Source organism: Seriola dumerili, unplaced genomic scaffold (genome assembly GCF_002260705.1).
Source record: "Seriola dumerili isolate Sdu_G_001 unplaced genomic scaffold, Sdu_1.0 BDQW01000449.1, whole genome shotgun sequence".
Lineage (NCBI taxonomy): Eukaryota > Metazoa > Chordata > Actinopteri > Carangiformes > Carangidae > Seriola > Seriola dumerili.
Window position 1 is genome coordinate 3976531 of NW_019174704.1, and position 21307 is coordinate 3997837.

The 21307-nt window shown below is 42.4% G+C and overlaps 1 protein-coding gene across 4 annotated transcripts in view; it reads left to right on the top strand.

Annotated features, from left to right (window-relative positions):
- The first annotated feature begins 4636 nt into the window (after nucleotides 1-4636).
- The window catches only part of LOC111234441 (cell adhesion molecule 2-like), a 203867-nt gene continuing 187196 nt past the window's right edge, over nucleotides 4637-21307 (top strand). For all 4 annotated transcript variants that reach the window (XM_022762536.1, XM_022762537.1, XM_022762539.1 and 1 more), the window contains exon 1: nucleotides 4637-4778. In XM_022762536.1, the coding sequence (XP_022618257.1) occupies nucleotides 4718-4778 (61 nt within the window). In that variant the 5' untranslated portion in view covers nucleotides 4637-4717. The remainder of the gene's footprint in view (nucleotides 4779-21307) is intronic.

The following is a 21307-nucleotide window of genomic DNA, read 5'->3' on the forward strand; positions in this document are numbered from 1 at the left end:
CTGTATCATTATGACTCTGTGTGAATGAGTAAGACTTATTTTTTCTGAAAATAGCCTGTCATACTGGTGTTGTGGTCACTGCTGTTACTTATTGAACAAAAAATGAAATAAAAAAAAAAAACCTCTTATCACAACCACAGGTTTCTCTTTCTTAACAGTCAGAAAGGTGCCCCAACTGAGTTAATGCCTAAGACAACACTCTGAGCAAAAGGTAGGAAAGTATTCACAATCCTTGTTAATGGGCTAAAACACACAAAACCACCAGTATGGTCTTTTAAAGCCTGCAGCCAAATAGCACACAGCCTTGGAGCCACCAGGAGTAAATGTTCTCTTCCTGAATATGCCCGGATATAAACTTGACCTTAGTTACCAAGCAACACAATCAAGCACATTCTTTATTTCCTGTCTCTGTGCATGGTATCTAGTACAAATTAAACAGTGATACTAGCGGAAAATATATACAAGTACAAATGCATACATTTTTTTAAGAATCCAAGTGTGAGAATGAATACTATCCAGATGGTGCATCTCCACAGTCTTTTACACCGCAGAATGGATGTGGAATGCTGCCGTACTCATTAACAAAAGGGCATTCAGAGTTTGGTCTAGGAACACTTTCCGAGTGAGTGGTACTGAAACAATTGGTGTGCCACTCTAATCTCAACACTGCTGCTGAGATTTGGATGTGGTCGTATTTGGCCGACAGTCTCCCCTTTTGGTGTGGCAGCCTGCGATGGCTCTGGTCTCCGTGGCGCTGCGTGGTTGCCAAAATGTGAGGGAAAGGTCATTTATACTGCAGACACAGCGGGAGAAAAACACTCAGGTGTCCGCAAGAGAAGCCGCTTGTGTCATACCGAAGTTATACATCCATTCTGCATAGTAGCTACTGGGCTGTGAAACCTTTTTTCAGTTACTGGTGCGTTGTATTGGCTACTACATACAATTTCCTTCCTCACATCACTGTCTCTCTGCCAGCAGTAGCCAGTGACTAATTTTCCAGTTTTTACATGTAAAGTGACTTCGCAGTATGTGCATTGACAGGCATTCTATGCCGAAGTGCACACACTTGGGTAAACTTAGCTAAAAGCAATGCTATCACACATAATGTGATGAGCTCCAGCAGTCCTTAAATAGCAGTGATTTGAAATCGGTTAGTCATTTCGTGCTTGTAAGCTGTTCCAGATCACTGTTAACTCATCTACCAGGTGATGCTTTTTTGCTTGGAGCGGATAGTCAAAAGCAGGCAGCAGGAAAATGAAAAATGGATGGCAGGAGAGTGCTGCAGAAAAGAGAGCAATCTCCCCCCCCCGCCCCACAATAATAATAATAAAAAAACCCTGGCAACAACACCCACACACTTCCAAATATCACACCACAAATCTCTAAACTGTATGTTATTAACAGATGTCATGAGTCCAAGAAAAAGTGTGAAGGAGACATAATGTGCAATTTTTAAAAGAGGTTTTTCTTACCCGTCACTATCAGTTGCATCTCAATATTGTACCACATCCCTCACTTTGCTGTGGTGTTGTAATTGGTTTCTCTGATTAAAATGTAAATCTGATTTCGTCATCAATCTTTACATTTTGAGAGAGATTCACTACACAGATACTCTTTTTTTGTGTTTTCAAAATGTCTTCCTGAATACAAATAAATGACATAATTGTCCTATTGTCATGCAAATATGAAATGATGAAAAAAATACATTTGCAAAAGGCCTGCATGATCCCTTCTTTGACTTTTTTTTTTCCTTTTCATATTTAGTTATTATCTATTTATTTTTTCACATTTGTTATTGTGAATGGTTTTGTACAGCAATGACAAAGTAGGTCATTCAATTTCACACACACACACACACACACTGAGAAACATGCATGAAAGAAAGTTTCAAAAGAAAAGGTGAGGCGATTTTTGTCATGCCCCTCCTTGTTCCATCCAAGCCAAAGTGCTCGGCCCTCAGCTTGGCAACATGTGTCAGCCTACATTAGATGGACCAGTGAACAATGGTTTCAGCCAGGAGCAGGTGGCGGTTACTTGAAACTCTGAGAGGAGGGTGTGCATTAGAAGCGCTGTGTGTATGTGTGTGTGTGTGTGTGTGTGTGTGTGTGTGTGTTTGTGTGTATGAGAGAGAGAGAAAGAGAAAAAGAGAGGGGGAGAGAGAGAGACTGGTCTATCTGCCATCTGGAGCACCCCGGACAATCCCAGGTGAGGCGGAAACTTGAATGTGCCGTTTTTATTCCGTCCACTGACTGGCCTCTCGCTTGGATCCGAGTGCTTTTTAGAGAAGACCCTGTGGTTTCTTGCTATGCCTCTAGTGATGGCACACACCAATTTTGAGAGTGTGAAATGAGCCATTACAAGGTGTGCAGCACCCCCTCTTAAAGTGGATTGACCCAAAATGCGATCAGCAGGCCAAGTCAAGTCAAGTCAAGTTTATTTATAGAACATCGTCCACAAACAGATTGGAATCTTTTACGGAAAACAAAGGACACCATAATTTGTCCTTTTGTGTGTTTGTGTGTGTGTGTGTGTGTGTGTGTGTGTGTGTGTGTGTGTGTGTGTGTGTGTGTGTGTGTGTGTGTGTGTGTGTTTACATATACAAGACAGCGTGTTTATATGAGGGGAAAAAGATATTAGTAATTCTGAATTTAAAAAAACTGATTGTAAATCTTAGTTTTTCAAATCGGCACTAATATGAGTCACACTTTATGCACCCCAACAGTCCTCAAATGACCTGAGCAAGTCAAGAGGAAAATGAATGGTACAACAGTGTATGTTTTCATTATGTTGTTTGGTGAGGACACGCCCTGCTCAGCAGCTTTAGTCGTGTGACTGAAATGAAGTTGTGCCATTGTTCTTTTTGATTGTGTGCAAAGGCCGTAAAGCCAAATGGTCATACACGCAAAATGTGTTATGTCAGATTTGACTTGCCCTTTATAAATCTGATTTTTCTTATGTTCATTTATCTTAACAAAGCAGTTGGTAGCTCCTTCTCTCTGATCTCACAACCAGAATTCCTCAAATGACTCGACGGGAACAAATTCTGGTAGATTTCTGCGATAAACAATCCTAATTCACGTCTGTGTTTGTTGCCACAGACACTATTGTTGACAAGTGGTGACAATGCACTGTCGTCTAATTCCTTTCCTCTGCTCTTAGTTTGTGAACATACAGAGCAGCTGCTGACAGAATAAACATCTGAATAACCGAGGCAAACATCACATACATCCGTTCACTGTACACGTCTCTTCCTACACTGCTGTCTCATCAACCGCTTATACTGTGCAACCTGCTCATTCTCTCTCGATTTTTCTCTTAACAGCTTTTCTTTTCTTTTTTTTTTTTTCAAAAGGGGCTGCAGACCATTCCACCCCCTGTCCCCTACACCTGTACACACCGCCTTGTCCCATCACATCCCACCTCACCTCTCCACCCTTCTGATCATCCTCGACAAGACAATCTTCAGAGCTTGTTGGCAGTTGTCAGCCTTAATACTTAACAGCCCTCTAACTGGAATCTCCACTATGAACACAGCAGCAAGCAGTGAAACATATGACTTACCCAGTTCATGTGGAAGGGCAGCTCATGCCCAGGAGTATGTCTGCATGCCCTTTCTCTGATTTGAATTCTGAGCCCATTCCACGTGGAGGCTTACACTGCAAAAAATGACCAGCTCCTCCCACAGGCTCTGTGCCCTGGTGAGGCTGGAGAGTCATTAAAACCTATTTGAGTCAAAGCAGCATCATGAAGGCAATACACCTCGCACCATATGTCACACACTGCAACCAATCACACTGGAAAAAAAAAAGCATTCTCCAAGTTTGGCAGTGGCTGAATTAAAGAAGTGACAATGGGCATCCACGACTTACAGATACCCATCTTCACTGCACCTCTCACTGCTGCACATTTCTGCCTTAATCTTCAAATTCTTTGTTTACAATGAATGTAAATGATCTGTTTTGCTTTGAGATAATAGCTTTCCACAGATTTTATTTTTGTGTATGGATTAGCATACATATCATATATATATATATATATATATACTTCACTTTAGGAATCCTCCAGACAAGCTTTATAGTATTTTAAAACTCAGAAAATCTCAAAATGACTTGAATTTAAACATTTTTTGCAGTGTGTCTCATACGGTGATCCCCCCCCCCTCGTTACTCCCCCACTTCGCTTAGCCTCGGGTCTTCGTGATTGGCTCACCTTTCATGTCCATCAAAACGGTGTGGGCGGGACTCAAACAATCCACTCGTGTTCCCTGCACTGTGAACTGTGCGCCACAGCAGACCAAGAGCTGGGGCAGGCAGTAGTTCAGCAGCGGCACTATCTACTGTGTTAGCAGAGGACGACTGTTCTCACTCTCTGAGCCTGACTGCTGGTGTTCAGAGTCCCGTACAAACTGACCCTGTTACCTTACCGCTGGTGCATCTCTGAGAAAAAATATCCAGACTGTTGTGTGGTTTTTTTTTTTTTTTTTTTTTTGAGGAGCGAGAGCATTTCCGTCCTCAAAAGCATCACAGTCTACGGGGTCGCGAAGTCGGTTGTGTTAACCCCCTTTTTTTCTCCCAGGGACGCACAAAAGACGCACTCCCAAGTCCACCTGGATAGCTGACAAAGCCGTCCGGTCCGGTTCGAGGTTCAGTGGGGAGAGACGGTGAGGAGGAGAGAAATTAGCGCGGAAAGGCAAGAGCAGAGACGCGGAGAAGACAGGATGAATCTCAAGAATCATTTGATTTTCACCCTCTACACTATTTATGGGATTCTTCTGAAAGGTGAGCCATGGGACGGGTGGTGCGTACGTGCACGTGTGTTTGTGTGCGTTAGCTACGTGTACGTGTGTTTGTGTGTGTGTGTGCGTGTGCGTGCGTGCGTGTGTGTGTGTACGCGCGCATGTTGCAGGCCAGCAGCAGGGCAGGACGATCAAGGGGCAGAACGCGCGGTCACACGCGGGTCCTGGCGGAAAGATGTGGAGCTCTCTCTCTCTCTCCCTCTTTCTTTCTTTCGCTTTCTCTCTCTCTCTCTCACACACACACACACACTCATATTCGTGTGTGTCTGTGCCTGCGCAAGTGTGTACGTGCGCTGAATGTGCGTGCGTTTTGTCTGCAAACGTGCGTGATGTGAGGCAGCTCCAGAGAGAGCGTGTCCTGTAACATTGGGGGAATCACTCTGGTGTTAATGTTGAGGAATGGGGGGGGGGGTTGTCCTGTTTTTATAATGGCGTGCTCAGGACACGACCCGAGCACGACTGTGAAGCCATTGGCAGCGTGGTGCGTCTCCTGCATGTGTGCTCTTGTGTCCTGTGCGTGAGTGGCAATGGGGGTGAAGGAAAAAAAAAAAAACATGAGCCCGCTAGGAAGACACACCTCACCGTGAAATAACCAGCCCCGCGGTTGTTTTTTTGACTCGCAGCACTTGGATGAGTCATAGAGACACTGGACGGGTTTTACGCACCGAACTGTTTGATGCTCGCTGATTACGGCAACTTTAGGAGCTGGTAGTAATGCAGGGCATTTCCACTCAAGTGTATTTTCTTCATTTCCCTATGACGCGTGCTTCCTCTGTACAGGTGTGGCGTCTGTGGTTAGTGCGCACAGACAGCGCCGGTGTGTTTTGTGCCCGCATCAGGTTTTAGCGAAGGAACAGGTGCACAAGGCCTGATGGGAATGACAGGCTTCTGCTTTCCCATAAGTTTGTTTTCCGGTATTATATCAGTTAACATTAAGGTCGCTCTTCCTCTCAGATTAATCCGCATATATCCGATATGTATGACGCTGTACCAGTGGTTTCTGTGCTAACCGTCCAGTTTACAAGATGGAAATCAATTTGGCGACGACTGAACTCAACTATCTGTGAACATTACTCTGATCTTCTGACTCGTTGTGATGATTATTTGATAAACAGCTCGCTGTGGTGTTTAGACGACGGAGGACCGGGCTGTAAACATGAGACTAAGGTGACTTTGGGGGTCAAGGTCACAGTGTGTGTTCCATAGGCTACGTTTAAGTAAAGCTGCAATAGATAAATAACAGTGAAACAACCAAATGAAATGAAAAAGCCTTTGCCGAAGCAGTTCCAGCTTACACAGTTTTTTTCTTTTAAGCTTTCATTTCTCATCTATCAGTAAATGTCAAAGTAACAGCAGAGGAGAGGCCAACATGGAAAAGACCTGTGAATCCTGTGGCTACAGACATTTGATGGGGCCCGAGTAGAGAATTCATGTCTGATTTATTGTACCTCGAATTGGAATTTGGGTTTCATCAACAAAATTCTTGTTTTCATATAAGGCTCCTGTTTTTGAGCACACATACCACACTTCATACACAAGCATCTTCAGCACTGTATCTGTTGTGTTGAATGTTTTTTTTTAAAAATATTTTTCTTCCAGACTAGTTCCACTTCTAATGAATCTGACAAAAAATTGCACAAGTGCAAACCTGCCATATTTCTCTGTGGTTATTTCTCAATATGCTTAAACACACTGTAGAAGTCTGGACACATCCAAGGACATATAACAGAATTTCTTTTCTTTTTTTTTTTTTTTTTTACTTTTTTTTTTTTAACCAGTTTATGTGCAGAGTTAAAGAGGGAACACTTCTTCTTGAGTTTCTGGACTGGTACATTCACACTGTTTATAACAGTGGCAGGAAGGGTGATGGATTTACTCCGAAACAACTGTCAGTCTAACAGCAGGACCACATATGCCACACTGAGCTGCAGTCTTGTGATATAAAGTCCACTTCATCCCACTCAGATCATATCAAGGTGTATTTAAGGCATTTGATAACACATTTTTTTTTTTTTTTTTTTAAACATGAAAGACAAAATTAGCATCATCTTGACTTTAACTGCCGTTTCCCAACACGAGTAAATGAGAAATCCTGAATGAGAGATCATTTGCGCTTGATTCCCTTGATCATTTGTTGTTGTCACACAGATGTGTGTGTGTGTGTGTGTGTGTGTGTGTGTGCGCGCATATGAGAGAGAGGGGAAGAGAGTGAGAGCCGTCCGTCCTTAATAACCAGACATGATTAAGGCCATTCTTGACTTAATGAATTGGTATGTAATGAGGTATCTTAGGGTATCTGGTCTATCTGACAGCTCATACTGCAGCGTTTATTGACGTTCCAGAGCCTTTCTTTTCCTCTTTACTCTTCCTAAGGGGCGGCACACTCATTATGACTGTGTGTGTTTGTGTATGTGTGTGTGTGTTTGCATATATTCCTGCAAATGTGTGATCTGCTTGTATAGCTTATGAAGAGACCCTAAGCAAAGACATAAGCATGCTGGTAAGAGCCTGGTGCATGTCACATCTGTGGCTCCTCACCCCACACACACACACACACACACACACACACACACACACACACACACCAATCTCTTTCTCTTCCACTCTCCTCCTCGCCCTGAAGAGGATAATGCTAGGCTGCTTGATTTGAACAGTCATCTCTTGGTGCAAGACCTATTATTGTATAGGTTCCACACAGCAGGCAGGTCAGCCTCCACCTGAATGAAGTCCGTCTAGCTGCAGCCACATCCGCACGCTCCGCAAATGACAGCTGTTTCAGCCCCTTTTGGCCCCGCGCCAGCTGGACTCAGAGATCCAGATCCACATCACTGTCACTGACTAGACCTGCGCAATAGTGCGACCGCGGAAAGTGTTGTGATGGAGGTTGTTGTTTACCAACAGGCCGAGTTGTTAACATATTATCTGCTGTGTCTCATGTGCCCATGCCGAAGCCAGAGAAAACAGCCTGTTATGCAAATGTGCCTCTTACGTAAGAGCTTGTAGCCGAGCGGCAGGCGGCGAGGGACGAGAGAGGCAGAGAGCGACAGAGGAAAAGAGGGAGATGTTCTCGAATAGAGGAGTTGATGTAAGAGTAATGTGGGAGGAGAGGTGTGGAGGAGGAATGTGCAGTCTTCTCAACTAAAGTGTGTGATGTGTGCACTGGTTGTTGTTTGCTGTTTGGATGTCTGTTTATCTCTGCTGCTCTGTCTGTTTCCTGTCGCTCTGCCCGCCTGGTAGTCTGCCTGTTTTGAACTCTGATCTTGCTAGCCTAAATACAAACCCCCGCCGAGGGATGTGTTTATCCCCGCAGTGAGTCTAAGCTGCTGAAGGCTGACCCTCCATCCCTCTGTACTTCCGTCCATTCCTCCCTCACTTTATCCTCCCATCCTGGTGTGGAGCTTTGTATCACAGCAGCGTGGGAAAGCTTCTGATAACAAGCGGCCTTGTGTGTGTGTGTGTGTGTGTGTGTGTTTGTGTTTGCAGAGCCACTGATTACACGGGAGAAACAAGATGTTCTCTCTTTCTTGCTCACTTGCACTCTCCCTCCTACTTCTGTGTGTTTGTAATGTATTCATTTCCATTGCTGTGCTTTGATGGGTAGAACATGTGAGGTGCTCTGTACCTTATACCAATGCCATGTAGCTTCAATGCTGAGAATCCTCTGTAGAGCAGCACTGGGTCAATGTGCATCACACAGACACTCAGACACACACACACACACACACACACACACACACACACACACACACACACACCGAGCTCCGCTGTGGATTCATTGCTGCTCTGCCAAGGGATTTCCCGTGATCAAAGCCAGTCTTTTGTTAGTCCAGGTGTTAAAAAAGTTAAAACAGAAAGGAGGAGGAGGCCGGAGGGGAACGTGGAAGGATTTGGAGCTTTCAAGCTCTCATGGCAGAGCAGAAATGCGCCTCTCCAGAAGAGCTCAGGTAACACGGAACAGTGATCCTGCCACCTGTCCCGACTCTTTCTCATATCGGTAAACTTGTGCATTTGGAGCAGGTTTTGCTTGGGGGAATGTGCAGCTACGACAAGTTGAATTCAGATGCTCTGACGGTGTGTTTAGACACAGGGATAAAATGAGGCAGGAAGAGGGAGTTGGCCAGTCATTGTTATGCTTAATAAACACATAATCGCAGATGGCAGAGACTTAAAAACGCACCTAGCACCTAAAAGTTTTAAGCTGTATGCAAATGTCTCTGGAGTGCAGAGTGCCAACCAATAGCTCAGCTCCCAAACCAACTTGTGGAAATCTCCTCGGCTTTTATGATCTTCCAGAATAGGATGCACCCACAGTGAACGACACAGAACAGACTGCAAGGCCAGCCATTCCCTTTTAAAAAAAAAAAAAAAAAAAAAAACGGCAGTAAATTAACAGATTTGTCAAGCACCAGTAAAATTATATTATATACTCTTTGTTTGTCTTAATGGCAACTTCAGAAACATCTTAGATACAGAAAAACACCCCAGAAAACATCTGCCAGAAAGCCCAATGTTTAAATTACTGTATTTTCTCATTGCTAAATATCCAAGAAAGCTGCAGATGTAGTGAGAGGCAAGATCCAATCTGCCTGAATGTCTGAACACACCGATATGGAGACTATGTCTCCTGAGAATATGGCTTTACAATATGCCAGCTGCTGAGGTTTCTTACAGTAGATAACTTCCAGGTTTCCAGCTCGCTGCAGTGTGTGGGCACTGACATCAACTGAGCTTTAAAGCAGTCATTCAGCTCAATGGATTCTGTTGTATAAGGCTTTACTGATCCTGGCAACTGTCTCCTGAAAATAGAATAAATACTCCTGAGTAATTGGCTGTGTGATGGAAATGATGCACCATCATGGGTGGTTGTATAAATCATTGCACATTTCAAGCAAACAAATAAAAAAAAAATAAAAAACATTTACAATTATGTTTTCAGGCTTAAATTGAAGAACATGTCACATTTCCAAGATAGTAATTTAATTCTAACAAATAGTATGTTATTTTAGCCAAAGTGATTATCTAATAGTCATATGTTGATGATGCTGTGAGCTAATGGCTTCCTGGTTGCAGATACAGTACATGTCAACCATGTCTCTAATCCCCCCCTTTTTTTCTTTTTTTTTTTTTTTGCTGAGAACCAATGTAGAATAAATGTAGATTTTTTATTTTGGCATCAAGGCTGCGTTTCATAACTCTTTGGCAAAGTGTAATATAAAGCCAGCCCAGAGCAAGAGAAGGGAGAGATCAAATGCAGCCTCCCATGGAGAACGGTGAGACTACAAGCCCACAGGTGGATTCAGCTGCGGCAGCGGCAGCGACAGACAGTGGGTTTACACCCTAAATAGACCTCGCAGTAGGGGAAAGAAGTACTTGCAAGCTCAGCTAACCTATCAGCTGATGGGGCTTTTTCTTCAAAGTTAACACGTAGCTATTTATGTGCACAAGTCAGAATATGAATTCATGTGCATTTAGTGATGTGATAAGAGACTGCGAGTTGCCAGATGCTCAAACGCAGAAACAAATAAACTGCTCTTAATGTTGGAGGTTGCATAAGGCGTTCATTTTTCTGATGAGCTTGAACGATCAACTTTCTCTGCTCTGTGAACTATAGCATCGATTCGATATGATACATCATCCTCCTAAAGAGGCGGAGGGATTTTTAGGATTACCTCTTCAGTCAATTTATCTGGTGCGTCTTGATTGACAAGCAAGCTTCTGGGATGTTTGGCGTCTTTTGTTTGCATTAGACTTTAGCGATTAGATGTAATCTACCAATACAAATGGGACACAAGCGCACATACTGGTGAAGGCATGTTTATTGGGTGCGAGCGCGTCTGCCTGTGTGTACGCGTGCATGCATATGTGATGTCTGTATTAGCATTGAATTCCAAAGGATTAGCGAGTGGCTAATCTGAAGCTCCAGTCTTTGACAAGCCATGTGTCACTAATCTCAGACACTCCAGAATAAAGAGACACAGACACAATCACCTTTTTGGATTAAAACTCTCCACACAGAGGGTGTTGTAATCTTTCACTCAAACCGGGGAAAAAGTACAAGAAGGTTCAAAACGGAAGAAAAAGGGAAAATAAAGAAAACACAAGACAGTGACATTACTTTCTCTCTCTCTCTAGCCAACTCGCTTTCTCTCTCTCTCTCTCTCACTCACACACACACACACACACACACACACACACGTGCTTGCAAATAAACAAACAAATGAAGCGGGTTGATTTAAAATGCACTTGCAGTTGAACCTGACGTGCTCTACAGGTTCATGTATCGTTCCCCTCTCTTAACAACTCTTAGCCTAGATAATGTTCTTTTTATGTTATGTGCCCTTTCATCTGACAGCTCCTTTTCATACAATTCCCTGAGGGCCAGAGTCTGGAGACTTGGTAGTACATGTTACAGTAATCATTTTTCTTCAACAGAGATAAAGATATGGACAGCCGTGACTCCGCTGACTCCCTCAGCTCTCCTGCCCCAACTCTGATATTGTTTGGGGACTCTGTGTCTGTTCTTGACAGAAATGAATTCATTCAAAGCAAAGTAGTCGCCCGTATTGTGTACAGAGATATTCTTACACACACAGCCATATTGTATGTGTACACCAAAAAATATACAGACTCACGCACATACATATGCACACTTATGCACACAAGGACCCGGCAGTGTAAAGACAAGAGCGGTGAGAAAACAGCAGACAAATGTTTTCACGGACCGTGTTTGATCTGATAATGTGGACTAAACAGGGGATGAAGTTTGGAAAGTGGATATCTTTGTCTGTCCACATACACAGACATGTTTTTCAGTCAAAATTAGTGTTGACAGGAAGAGTACATTCACAGGGAATATGTTGAAAAAGGTTGGAAGCAGAGAAATTTCAGAATAGGGAAAGGAGAGAAAGATACAACTGCTTTTTCCATGCCCTTAGATTTGGGGTTAACAAACCAAGAATTCTTCTGTTCTCATGAAATGAACCCATATCCGCAGAAAATCCCACAGGTTGTCCCCGAGTCACTATTCATATTTCTTCCAAATCACTGCTGCTACGCCATAATCCCCAAAATGACCTGCATCCCCTTTTTAATGACAGTGTTCAATTCCTCTTGGCTATTCTAATGGATACTCACACTTGTCCATTTCTCTTTGCTATAATTTTGTTTTAAGTCGGACTCAAAATGAAGCTAGGTTAGTGTATATGCTTCACCGTAATGCTCTGGTTCTGTAACGTCATGCAAAATGCTTAACTTGCTTAACTTGTACTTATACAACAACAATATGGAATTATGGCATGATACTAATTGAAAAGCAGGATTTTCTGCATCCACAAATACACATCTATGCACTTGTTTTAGCATTATGGTCTCAGAGGAAGCCAAGAAGTAGCTAAAGCTAATTGAAATATAATTCCCCGAAGACACATGTTCATGTTAATTGACTTTCTGTGTGTGCCTGTGTTTGTGTGCGAGTGTGAGTGTGTGTGTGCGTGTATGTGTGTTTTTGTATTCATATTATCGCCAGAAGTCACTTTCTAGTCCCTTGTCTAATCATCGTCCCCGCACATCTTAATTCGGTCTTTGAAAGCTATTAGACACTCTTTTTCATGAGCACCATTTCTAAACACATCTAATGTAGTGAAATTATGCAGGTAGAATCCACTGATGTTGTCTGAAACTCGCATTGAGCCGCTCCCTCCACTGTGGCTGCTGCACACGGTACATCCAAGCAAGTTTTTAGATTGGGAGCAAAAGGAGGATTACGCAATAGTGTGTCTGTGTGTGTGTGCTTGTGCGTGCGCGCAGGTTTCTGTGTGCGTGTGTGAAACTAGAGAGAACAAACATTATATGTAAAGGCTGTAATTAGATGATTGCTTTTGAGAAATACAGGTATTACATTTCATCCAACTGAAAAGGTTTCACACCATGAACCGATAACACCTGTGAACAGACACGCCCACGCAGCACCACACATACACACACACACACACACACACACACACACAGAAAAACAATAAAACCATCAACATTAGATTCATATGTTTAGACGGTGCATGGTACAGAGGAGGCTTCGATCTGAGCATCAGATTTGCAAACCGACTAAAATGTGAGGTGGACGTTCAGAAGAGGCTCCTTTAATGCACTCGGTATTTACTTCCTTGTTTGTGCAAATGCAGGCATTCACTTGTGATGTTGGCTTTACCATATTCATCCTTGCTGTCATACTGTCTGATGTCTTCCCTTCAATCAGGCTCATCTGGATCCCGTATGGATCCTGTTTCTGAGTATTCCAAAATCCTATATTGGTTCTAAGTTTGGAGTCTGGCCGCTGTCTGTGTAATGATTGCTCCAGGCCTGTTGTAGAGGGGAGGGAAGATGGAGTCAAGTGAGACAATTTATAACAGTTAAAAACCAAATGAACTGAGACCCTTGGCTTGGGTGAGCGAGCGGCAGCATACATAATGCGCCTTAGGGATTTCTTCTCCACACACACACACACACACACACACACACACACACACACACACATACACACACACACACACTGTGCACAGCAGAATGTGTCCAAGCTAGCAAACACATAGCACACAGAAAAACACAGCCCCCTCCACCATCTGTCTCAGTTTGCCACATTGCAAATCCATTCTATGCTACACAACATTATTGCCCCCCCCCCATCCTAAGTGGCACACACCCCTAAGCTTACTTCCACTATCCTACTCAGTGGAACGGTAACAATTTGCTACTGCATACACATCTTTGTTAAAGATGCTGTGGCATGTTTCCAGCTGGATTTTTAATACATATTTTCATGCTCCATTTGAATTTTTTTTGTAAGTTGGTGTTTAGCATTGATGCTTTGAGATTTTACAAGCCTGTTTGCTTGTTCCTGCTGCTTAATGTGAGAATCTGTGTGACAAGATTTTTTTTGTTTTTTCAACCAGTCCCTGTTGAACTGACACTGGACTTTTAATAATCCTGCCTCTTCCAGAATTATTAATTTTTGTATTTTGGCAGAAAGATTTAACACTTGCACTTGCACACTGCATGAATCTGGCAAGGGTTTGGCTCAGTGGTTTTATAGCTATCTCATCTGCAGTCCTAATCAAAAAGCTTCCCCAGTCCTGAACCTCCTGCTGAGGAAACAAAGAAGTTATTATGTTTTTAAATGGTCTCCAATTACGGGTAATTTCACCGTCTATCTTAAAGCTATTTGCTTTTCTCTCACTTTGCTCTGGTTGAGCAGAGCGAGCATTTTGCTTTGCAAAAACAAGTAGACAAGTTAGACATGCAGCAGATGCATTCTTTTGGAAAGCAGAATGGTCTGCCTTTCTTCGCACATCCTCTCTGTCTGTCTTCATCTCTTATCATTACAAATGGGAAACACGGTTAACTCAATTCCTCCTTTATCTTCCTCATTAGTGTTTGTCTCACAGTGCACTCAATTACTCAGTCCATCACTCTCCTATACCCACAAGTCAAAAGCTTCCACTGGCTGAACTGAGTCAAAATTCTTATAGTTAGACTCCAGTAAGACTCATTAGTGAGAAGAGAACGAGGCCAAAACTGTGCATTTGTGTTCTTGACATGAACATTTTTCAATCCGTGATGTGGGGTATCGCAGCAGTGTTTGTGTGCTTTGAAACTATGTCTTAAGGAGTATAGCCGAGTCATTTTTGCAGCCTAATGCTTCGGTTTGATGCTTACATAACTTTTACACCATGAGTCACAGCTTTACCACTATGGCATTTTCGATTTTTTTTTTAAATGTTAATCTCTGGCCCACCTGCGAGGTGAATTTAGCACAGCTGGATTAGTTTTGACAGATTGGATTTCAGTTGTAACCTTCGCTGTACGTTCTGGCTTTTGGCAGGAGTCATTTATATTTGGATTGTATGACATTTCATTAATAACAGCTTCTTTTTTTTTTTTCAGCAGGGAATTTGTCAACATTATTGTTTTTAGAAAATTGTTATTGCTCCTGGTAGTATTCTTGTAAGAGCTCATATAATTTGGCCATTTTATAAGAGGAGCAAAAGGCTGTCTTTGCAAAAAAAAAACAAAAAAAAACTGACCCGCAGGAAATGCAGAATGCAAAGGTCAAACAATTACAATCATGAATCATAAGCAAAGGGCTTTAGAAGTTTCTCTCACCCATTGCTTCCCTGTCTCACTCTGCAAATTCTTACAATGGCTGCAACTCCACACTAGTTTGCCAACATGCTAATGCCTCTGTATGTGTTTCCAGTTCAAATGGACCAGCTAATGCTAATCTGAGCTAATCCTCTGAGAAGCACCCTGAGAGCAACATTATCATGCTAGTCTGTAGTTGAGATGGAGAATGGACGAGTAAATGGTGAATGGAGACACTGGCATAGCAAGTATTAAATCGTAACAGCTGACACGCACAAATCCTCACACCAGTGGTCACCTTCCAACGCCCCTCTCTCCATACACACACACACACACACACACACATACATACATACATACCCACAGACACACAATGCACACACACACACACACAGACACACACACACATACATACATACCCACAGACACACACAATGCACACACACACACACACAGAGCTGCAGACATGAGCTTTTACTGGAGATACAGACCCAAAATCTGCAGGCACGACAGTAGTAATGAGACAGTGTTAACCACAGCTGCACTGAGCTGGTAAATGGTAGCCTGCTCTCCAGGACTAAGCGCTGACCCTAAGCCCCTTGTCGTAATGCGCTTGTCACCCTAATCCTGACCTTATTAAAAGTGAGCCTCTAACCAAAAAGAAGCCATATCCTCAGATTGTAATGGTTCCTCAATACAGCCGGTCCTAGCCCCGCCTCTTTGACGAGAGGTGACCTTCACACTTCGTAATCCTGGAGCCACCTTTCACCCCCATAGGCATATGATGGCAGAGCTGGAGTTGCATTTGAATTTCCACTGAAAAATGATGCCATTTGTTTAGAAAGAACTCCAGGGCAGAATCCATAAATAGTAAGCAATGGCAATATGAGATTTTCTGTTTAGATATGGATCATTTCTGTGCTCATCTATCGCAGTGCAATGTGATTCCCTGCATTACAGAGAGTATTGCGCTGTATCATATTGCACATGGCAGCAAGAAATAATTTGCGTGTAATATGAAATAATACGAATTTTTTCTGTCAGCAGTAGATTCACACTACTTGCACCACATGTTCGTATCCTCATGGCAAATATACTGTATGGTGATGACGATGTTTTTCTTATCTGAGATCTTTAATGGAAAGCCGTAGTTCTTGATGTATTTTCCGGCGCTAGCCTTGAGGTCTGCTTATGTCCCACATAATAAAGCTCTACTTGTAAGTAAAAAATGAAACTGATCAATAAAAAAGATAATGAGGAAATTGATTAATTGTAGTCTTACCCCGTTGTCTCGTCCACAGATGGCTCTGTCATGCTGTTGGACTTGGTGGAATATGCTGATTCCAGTGACTGTTATTCACATGTTTGGGTTTATTATGTGCGCAGAGAGATATTGCTGCATATATGGGTTTTTCCCTCCCATAGATTGAACATGTGACATTTAAAGTGGAGACACGATGCACAGTGAGGTGCTGTTTCAAACAGAAATATAATTCTGTCATCTTTTAATGAGGGATAAAACCAGAGACTTCTCCTGAAACGTACTTGTGAAGCAAGTAAGTAGACATTTATTTTCTAATTTGTATCAAATTAGGCCTTTTAAAGTATGATGCTATACCAAACAGAAATACTGCTTGAGCTGCTTGCTGTGCTTTAATCCCGTTCCAACTTGATTAGCAAAATTAATAGCATAATCCCTAAAGTCTCAGCAGTTCTCCTGATATCCAGTGGATACTTGTCATTCAAAGGAGACCACTTCTGATGGAGGAGATAACAGGGAACAGAAAGGTAGCTGTGGGGGGGGGGGCACAAGCAGACAAAGAGCAGAAAATGCACCAGGGGAAGATGACGGGTTGTTTTGAGATGTTATGTGAGTATATGTTGTGCCTGTGGCTGGGCTGGGATCCTGAGTGACATGTTACTGGCCACTGCTGTGCCAACTTTCTCTTAAAGCCGCACTGTGATAAGATGAGATGAGACAGGGATGAGGGTAACAGCAAAACACTGTGTGTGTGTGTGTGTGTGTGTGTGTGTCATAAATGGGTTGAGGGTGAGGGGGATGAGAGAATTAGATGGATGTTGGGGCAACAGGATGGATGTGGCGGAATAGAGGAATTCCACATCTGCTCCTGCTGCACCATTTACAGACAGGAATTTGGAGCATAGACAGATTAACCCAGAGAAAAAAATGTAAGGAAAAAAATAAAATAAATAAATGAATGATACAAATGAAAAAGATGGTGTGGCAGAATAAAATAATAATAAAAAAAAAAAAAGCAAGAGCCAAAAAAAGAACAACTAGGCATGAGATATTCAGGAAATGAGCCTTGACACCGCTTCAATCTTGTGCACAAACACATACACTCACACACACCATCTCACAAATGCAAATGGTATACGCAAGCTGAGTTTGAACCCTTTATTATGTATGTAGATACAATCGCAGAGATAAACAATAATGAAGAGGTGATGTTTCCGAAGGTCCATTTCATCTCGCCCTTTGAAAAACATCCAGAATGCAATAAATTGTTGGTTCACATATTTGTTTTTTTTTGTTTTTTTCCCCTCTGAACATTTATTTTTTCAAGATAATTATGGGCGATGCATAATAATACACATATAGCATAGAAAAAGCTTTTGATGTCAACATTTTCCATTTCTTTTTGCAAAACGTGCTGCCCGCCAGACGTCGAGGCGATTGGATTGTCCAGATAGAAATGCAAATGGCCCAGTCAAAAGAAGTGTCTTTATCTGCATGTCTTCAGTCTGAAAAGGAAGCTGGGTTTTCATTCCTACTTGCTTCTCACTTTATTTTTTTATTATTATTATTTTTTTTCTCTCGAGACATGTTTGTGTATCTTCCTCTTTATGTCTCTCCCTCCACACCTTCACGCTCTTTCCTCCCTATCTGGATGTTTCATTTCTCTCTCTTAGCCCCCGACATCTCACTCTCCAGCGTCACCCGGGGCTTTCATCTTGGCAGGGTGCTTCCTTTATGAGAATACTCCAATGGGCAGACAAGCGCCCTTGTCAGACACTATTCATTGCACTTGCATAGATATGAAAAGTGTTCTAACAAGCACCACTGAGTTTTGTGGTGCGGCGGAAACTGCATACCAATGGCAATGCAGATCCTGTGACCAAATTAAAGAGGCAGTGAAGTTTGGAGACAGTTATGTTGACGTCCTTGTCAGGAATTAAAGTTCAATGCAGTAGCCCCCAAATGTGGTGAGTATGTTTAGTTGGCTTGTCCGTGGAGAATTTTGTCTTATAGGGATGCAGCTGAGAAGTTAACCGAACCAGATACTGTCTCATATTTTCACAATTTCACCTCGTACATTTCATTTAGTGAAAAATATCTACTGAATCTTGGCAATTTCAACAATAACTCCCATTTTGGATTCAGACACAAAGGCAGGCACTGTATAATTAAGTATGTGACCAGTGCCTGAACTTAACTTCCTCTATGAAACCCGCACAGATTGTGGTATGGAAGCCCTCTCATAGAGCGGAGAAAGAGAGCGATTGAGGCACAGAAGCCGTTCATCCATCAGATGAATGGCTGTTAGATGCGACGCCTGGACAGAAACAACCAGTGGGACTTGATGACGTCCCCATGCAAAGTAAAGAGTCTCCTATAAGGTCCTTTCGGGAGGATTTATGCGTTTGCTGATAAATGCCGCTGCAGAGGATTTAAGATTGTTCTTCTGGTGGTTGAGGTTGGAATGAGGAGGTGCTGAAAGAGGTGTTTGGCCTGGTAGGAAAGGGGGGGTACACAAAACAGAGGGATAAATGTAACCAAACCTCTTATTTATAACCTTTATATGTTTTTTTGCATTGACTGTAACAAATCTGCAACCCAAGGAACCTGGGAAGCCTTAGACAGCACTTTTAAAGCTTCTCTATAAATGTATTTATCTGGCTTCAAAGGCCTATATACATCACTGTCTAATGTATGTTGAGCAGATAATCCCTCATCATTCATGCGTCGGTAATCTGAGTAAGCCTTGATAGCATCATGAAGTGATCATTACTGACTAGCCCTTATTGCGCCTGGAGTGGTCATGTTCACAGCAAGTCTTCAAAAATATCAAATGGGCACGAGTGAGGCCAAAATGCCACTTGACTGGTGTAAAGGTTCTGCCATATCATTATGTTGCTGCACTTCTATTTTGGCTCTCTGCCCTGGTCAAAATATGTGAAAGGAATTTGGGGAAACTCTATCCTTTAAAGCAGCTCGATCTTCTGCAGGCAGCTACAGCAGAGACTCTAAATGGCTTCAAATGAGGTGATGTCATCATAACAGAGTGTTGTACATCCACTGTATAATGATATAAGCCACAAGGATACTGTCTCTGAAAATATATAAAGCGCCTGCTTTATAGAGCATGACATATAATTTCCTCTCTTCAGAATGATTCCTACAGTGCTCTGTTTCCTTCAGAATACACCCAGGCTGCACTGATGAAACTGTTACACCACAAAGCTACATTCTTTTTGTTCCCTTCTGCGTCCTTTACTCTCTCTTTCTCCCTCTCTCCCTCTCCCTCTCTCTCTCTCTCCGTCTGCGGATGAAGTGAGACTTCAGTTTCATATCAGTGCTACGGCAATTCAGCTGCATAAAGGTTACGTGCATCCAAATGACAGTTAATGTGCAGCAGTCTGTGAGAGGGCTCAGATCATTTCTGACCTAAGCATTTCCGTGTCTTGTCCTGTATAATATGTAGTGTGTAGCATGTAAATTCCCCTAATGGAGTCAAGACCATGATCTAAGCTCCAATCATAATCTTAGATCATAGGACATATATCGGCTGTCTGTCCATGTGCACATGTACAGAGATGGGAAAGAAAGCTCTCATGTATTTCTGTTCCAGCCATCGGAATAGTTTGCAAAGGTTCATTATATGAAAGAACTTGGTATCTCAGTATGAATTCAAGGCTATTATAAATCTGGTAAATGATTCCTTTAGTAATTGTGTCTGTATTTAGCTCATTTAGCGTTGTTGGACAAGTATGAAATAGTGACTGAGCCGAGGGCCATTAAGACTACATGTTAACTTCCAAGCCATTTTCAAGCTGCTGCTCTGGGCTGCTAAAATCCTGATTTTTATAAATGTGACGTTGTCTGACAAAATCACCATACACATAAGTTAAAGACTAAGACTGCTGCGATTTCAGCTACTGTATGTTGGAATATGATCGCTCAGGGAGGAAGTCAGCTGCAGTGCGGTCAGTTGTATGAAGGGCACAGAGAGGCATGCCTGCGGAGGGAAAGCCCGAGCTCCCGCTCGTGGGGCAATAGTACTGACTCTCTTCTACGGAAGGTAGCTAAGGTTTGTCCAAAAAGTCGCTACATTTGTCGCTAATTGCTTTTTTGAAAAAAAAAAGAAAAAAGAAGTCATCAAAGGGGTCTGATACTCCAACACTCAGCCAGCCGACCAATGGTATAACTTCATCACTCAGTCACGTGGCATTCAGTCACAGACATGGGGCTGGCCTCGCTGTTGTGTGAGGTTACTAACCTCGGTGTGATTTATCTGGTTACATAAAAGAAGACATCATTGGGGTTAGAAGAAATGTGGATGTGACTTTGAATGTAGCCTTTTTGTAGAATTGATCTTCATTTGAGGAGTTAATGGATTTGACTTGGAACAGGATTTCCTGGGGGAGTGTGTTAGACAAAACCTATCATACAACCTCCCAATCTGAGGGCTGCCCATCGATGAAAGCAGGAGTTGTTGGTGGTGGTGTTTGATGGGCATCGGTGGGTGTGTGTCATAGCAACACAATACTGACATCTGGATACAGCAGCAAGGTGATTGGAGCAGAGCGGGCGTGGAGAAATTAGATTGGTTGTGTTGGAACACCAAAGGCATCTGACAGTGTAGAAAATCTATGAATACAGTCTTTGTGATTGAACTTTTGCTAACCTTTATTTGCCTTATAATGAAAAGTTACCCATAGACAGATAATCGCTTGTATGAAATTAAAATAAATTGTGTGCTGCAGTCAAAAGTCAGGTGTTATTTTGACTTCTCGAAATGTTATACAAAAGCTTTAAAATAACACCCAGTCCTATCATCAAGCAGCGGAGGCAACTTAATGGTTAAAAAAGCACATTATACAGGGAAGGACACTGCACCGAACACAAAATGAACCAACTCTTAACAGCCATGTTAATTTGAATTTTAACAAGGCTTGGTCACAGGTTCTGTGGAGTTTTTTTTTTCCCGCTTGTGTTAATTAAATCTGCAGGATGTGTTTGCCAGAACAAAAGTTTCAGGCAGAGGAAAAAAAAAAAAAAGAAAAAAAAAAGGATGTTAGTATTTTCCACTTTCAGTTGTATTACGATGAAAACGATGCCATTATTTCAACTCG